Genomic DNA, 4,520 nt, shown 5'->3' with positions numbered 1-4,520 from the left:
ACCTGTAAATTTCTTATTTGTTTGGAATTATTTATGAATATATATACATTATTGAAATCTGTGAACAATAAAAAAAATAGTTAAAAGTATTCATTGACGAAAGTTGCTGCTAAGTATGTGATTTCGCATGATAAGATAATAATACTTAGCAGCGAAGATATCAAAGAAACATTTTTGGAAAAAGGTGTATGTTTAACATCAAGTAATCTGTAAATGACAGAATATAGGAGGCAGCTGTGCGTATTAATATAATATTAACACAATTTGTTCTGATACCAGCTTTACCGCTTCAGAAAATGCTTATACTTTTGATTTTCATACTAAGTGAGCTTCACATGTCAGACCTAATGATAAAGCAAACAAACGATAAATTAAGCGTTTTTACTGATATTCAAAAGCTCAGTAACAGTACAATGGTAATAACCTTTGACATCGACGTTTTCCTTGATGTACTGATATCAGTGATACTGGGTTTGTTGATTTTGACGACTATAGTAGGGAACCTCTTCGTAATTGCTGCAATTGTGATCGAGAAGAATCTGCATTCTGTGGGAAACTATCTTGTGTTATCACTAGCTGTAGCAGACCTGATGGTGGCCTGTTTGGTAATGCCCTTGAGCGCTGTGTACGAAGTTACTCAAGAGTGGAAACTTGGATCGGAGATATGCGAGATATGGACATCCTGCGACGTACTGTGCTGCACCGCATCCATCTTACACTTACTTGCTATAGCTGTAGACAGATATTGGGCAATAACACAAGTAAACTATGCTCACCAAAGAAGTGCTAGTAGGATCAGTGTAATGATATTTCTGGTATGGTGTGTGGCTCTATTCGTATCTGTCGCTCCTGTTTTTGGTTGGAAGGATGCCAAATTTAAAGAAAGGATCGAAATAGAAAAACGTTGTCTCCTTAGTCAAGACCTAGCTTACCAAATCTTTGCCACATGTTCTAGTTTCTATGTTCCTTTAGTGGCTATTTTAATTCTGTATTGGAAAATTTTCAAAGTTGCCAAGAGGAGGATTCGTCACAAACCAGGATCCAAAGCAATTCTTGTTGTCCAGAAACAGTCTTTAAGTATTCAGACCCACGAGATTGTTCACAATGACACCACTGAGAACAATACTGCAGCAGTTCCTGGTGGAATTAAGCGATTAGTGGCCATAGCAAAAAAAAATCACAAACAAAGACGTGAGAGTATTCAATCTCGAAGGGAACAAAAAGCTGCTAAAACGCTGGTTATTATTACCGGACTTTTTGTTTTCTGTTGGCTACCATTTTTTGTTATGGCTTTGGTGATGCCCATGTGCACCTCTTGTGAACCTAGCGACACGCTTTTTAGCGTCTTATTGTGGCTAGGATACGTTAATTCCATGGTAAATCCGATTGTTTATACCATATTTAGTCCTGATTTTAGAAGTGTTTTCAAGCGCATGTTATGTAGGAAAGAAACATCTATTACTTCGCTATCGTAGAATACATTTTGTGACAGGATAAGATAAGCATAAATAAAAGTGGAGAACCTGAAATAAATGTGACTCTGGAAGATATGTAAACAACGTAATAAATGTATATAAAATGTGGAGAACGTAAAAATCAATATAATACAAGTGTGTTCAAAATCTGGATAACCTGAACGCAATAAATAATAAATAAATTTAATACGTAAAGGTCCTGAAACAAATACAAAATGAATACATTTATCTTTTTAAATGAGCTTGTGTTGTATTATGATAGTCAATGTAATTAACATATTATAAAAAACATGCGCAGGTTGAGCTATTTACTAAATGTTAGCGTTAAACATATTGAAGAAACATTAACAAAATAGTTTCACAAATATATAATTATCTTCAATATCATAGTTTTTTTGTTTTGTTTTTTTTTGCAGCACACAATTTAAAATACAACAGCTACATAAATCATCTCTATTACAAATTGACCTCTGAGTTTCTTATTCAAAGAAGCTTTAGGCACATGTGTAATACGTAGTGTAACAATGCCATTTCACCTATCTAACTTATACAAACATCAATAGCAGTAGTTAAACCAAATGAAAATGAACACCGTATATGTTTGATAGCAAAGTGAAGCTAGTATTATGTTTGTTTTAATATTTTAAGATTACTTAATACATTAATATTTCTCTAATTCATTTATTGAAGCCTGAACAAAGAAAACTGTTTACCTAGTTCAATACATATATTTTCCAAAGTTCTTGTTTTTACCTTGAAATGTTTTCACGCAGACAGTGAATATCCTTGACCCTAATAATAATCACAGAAAATAAAAACTTTATCCAAACTTAATCACTTTTGCTTTTAAACAAATTTCTTTTGATAATTACTGTGAATGCTTTGTTTAAGCTTCACCTTCAACAGGCTCAACTTGGTGCTTTAACTTTAGAATACATTTGTTCTCTATCTATAAAGAAAACAGACGGATTTCAATATGTTCAGGTGGACTACATTTGTGTATCGAAGTTGAATAATATACATGTAGTTGTATGTATTCAGTTAATGTAATGTAGAACGTCCATTAAAAGTTATACCTAATCCGTCTAGAATTTGCGAGTGGTGTTTCATAATACTGCTTAGATTCGTTTTTGTGTTCTTCATTCTAGTTGTTCTAAAAAAAATCAATTATAACTATTAATATTTTTGTCTTTTACAAGTAACACACATTAAAAGTAGCTTATATTTATATTAAAAGCAATGTTTGTTCATAAGTGAATTACATATGTGTGGAGGTGTGTATGATGCAAAGTTAAGAAATTGTTATTAAACAGCAATAGCATGATATCAATTTATCGTGTAAGAAAAATGAATAATAATTAAGTGCTGGTTTATAAATGATTGTGTTTATGATGTCACAATAATACGTTTTCTGACGTAGTTTCATGTGTGTATTATGTGATAATGTTTTTCACTTAGCTATTTCAGGGACACAGCGTAATTTGTGATTAATTTTTCTTCTGTAGTTTCTATGATTGCAATAAGTGAGAAGAGTAAGATTAAAATATACTTGGATGCGCTTTTAGAAAGTTTTTTATCACAGTTATTACCCTCGCCCCCGGAGGAGGGGTGAGAGTATTGCAATCGGGTCCGTGTGTATGTGTGTCTGTCTGTCTGGGTTTCCGCACGAGTATCTCAACAACTAACAGACCGATGTACACAAAAGTTTTACACAAGATGGGAAGTCTGTATGGGATAGTCCTCCCCAATTTTGGTTCGTATCCATATCCGGATTCTGGATCACTATGAAGCATTTTTGTAATAGGGAGATAGAGCATTTTCGTGGTTTTGGGTTAAATAACTATGTAAAGTGTGATCGGATTTATACCAAATTTCATGAGCATATTAAAGTTAAGACTCCTAAACACACTACAAAAAAATGATCTGGATTGTTGATCATTCTGGGTCTGAGATGGATTTTCTAAGTTTTCGTAGGTGAAATTTGACGTTATCTAATATAAACGCATGCAATATAAGGAGAATTCATCTCGTTCTTTGTTTTTCTTGCATCAGGAACAAACCTTAGTAGTCATATTGGTATTCTTGCATATGTGTATGCTCTAATTATTTAGGGATAAAAAGTGTTAAACGAACGTGCATCAAATTTACCAAGCAGAAAAAGGTCCAAAATCAGTTACTATTAGATCCGTCCGTCCCATGGGGTATGATAGGATTATGAGTTGATTTTGTCTAGGTTTAGAGCAAAATGGCCATGAATTTAAATTCTAAAACAAAATATAAAAACGAAAGATGTTTTTTTGTGTGAAGGATCAGCAAGCACGTGCTGTTTGTGAAACACTACAGGAGTTCTTAAAGTGTTTAATTCTCAGTTACTGAGTCTGTCGGTCTGCGTTACTTCGCCAAATATACCAAGATGTATTATTTTGTAAGTTATGAATTTAATAATTATTCTTGTGGTAGAATACTACATTTAACATTGGTACTTTATTAAAATAAAATTAATAATATATGTTGTTTAGCTATTTCTATTCATCAGAATTATTAACAATTACTAGTATATTCACTTTCCTTGTTCCTTAAGTACACACATTTTTTGACCTGCATAGTGTTCGTAGCTTCAAACATGCTGATGACAATATCCATCAGGTTTTACCAGCAGCTATATAATTCTTACTATGCAACACAAATAAGTGTTTTATTTTAACAAAGACTCAATTATAAGTATATTTATAAGAGAGTTTTAATTAGAAAGGATTTATTCAAAGTACTCCTGAAATAATTACCAGCAGTTAGTGTTCCAATTGTAGAAAGCAGATATTAGTTTCGAGATGATGTATGTTAATTAAGATAACCTATGTTTTGCAATTACGTCTAATTGCTAGGAATATATATATACATATACATAATTTTTAAGGTTCTTCTATAAATATGCACATATTTAGGCCTTATGGCACCTAGAAAAGTGGATTAAATATAAATTAGATACTGTTAAAAGTTACTGTACAAATTACTGTTACGAGATTGATATTCAAGTAGTTTTATTAA

General features: G+C 32.3%; 1 protein-coding gene across 1 annotated transcript; it reads left to right on the top strand.

Moving 5' to 3' along the window:
• The first annotated feature begins 413 nt into the window (after nt 1-413).
• Nucleotides 414-1,475, top strand: LOC106458480 (5-hydroxytryptamine receptor 2A-like). Its single transcript, XM_013918000.1, has one exon. The coding sequence runs from the start codon at nt 414-416 to the stop codon at nt 1,473-1,475; it is 1,062 nt and encodes a 353-aa protein (XP_013773454.1).
• The last annotated feature ends 3,045 nt before the right edge of the window (nt 1,476-4,520 follow it).

Source organism: Limulus polyphemus, unplaced genomic scaffold (assembly GCF_000517525.1).
Source record: "Limulus polyphemus unplaced genomic scaffold, Limulus_polyphemus-2.1.2 Scaffold470, whole genome shotgun sequence".
Taxonomy (NCBI): Eukaryota; Metazoa; Arthropoda; class Merostomata; order Xiphosura; family Limulidae; genus Limulus; species Limulus polyphemus.
This window is presented reverse-complemented; position numbering and strand designations above follow the sequence as displayed.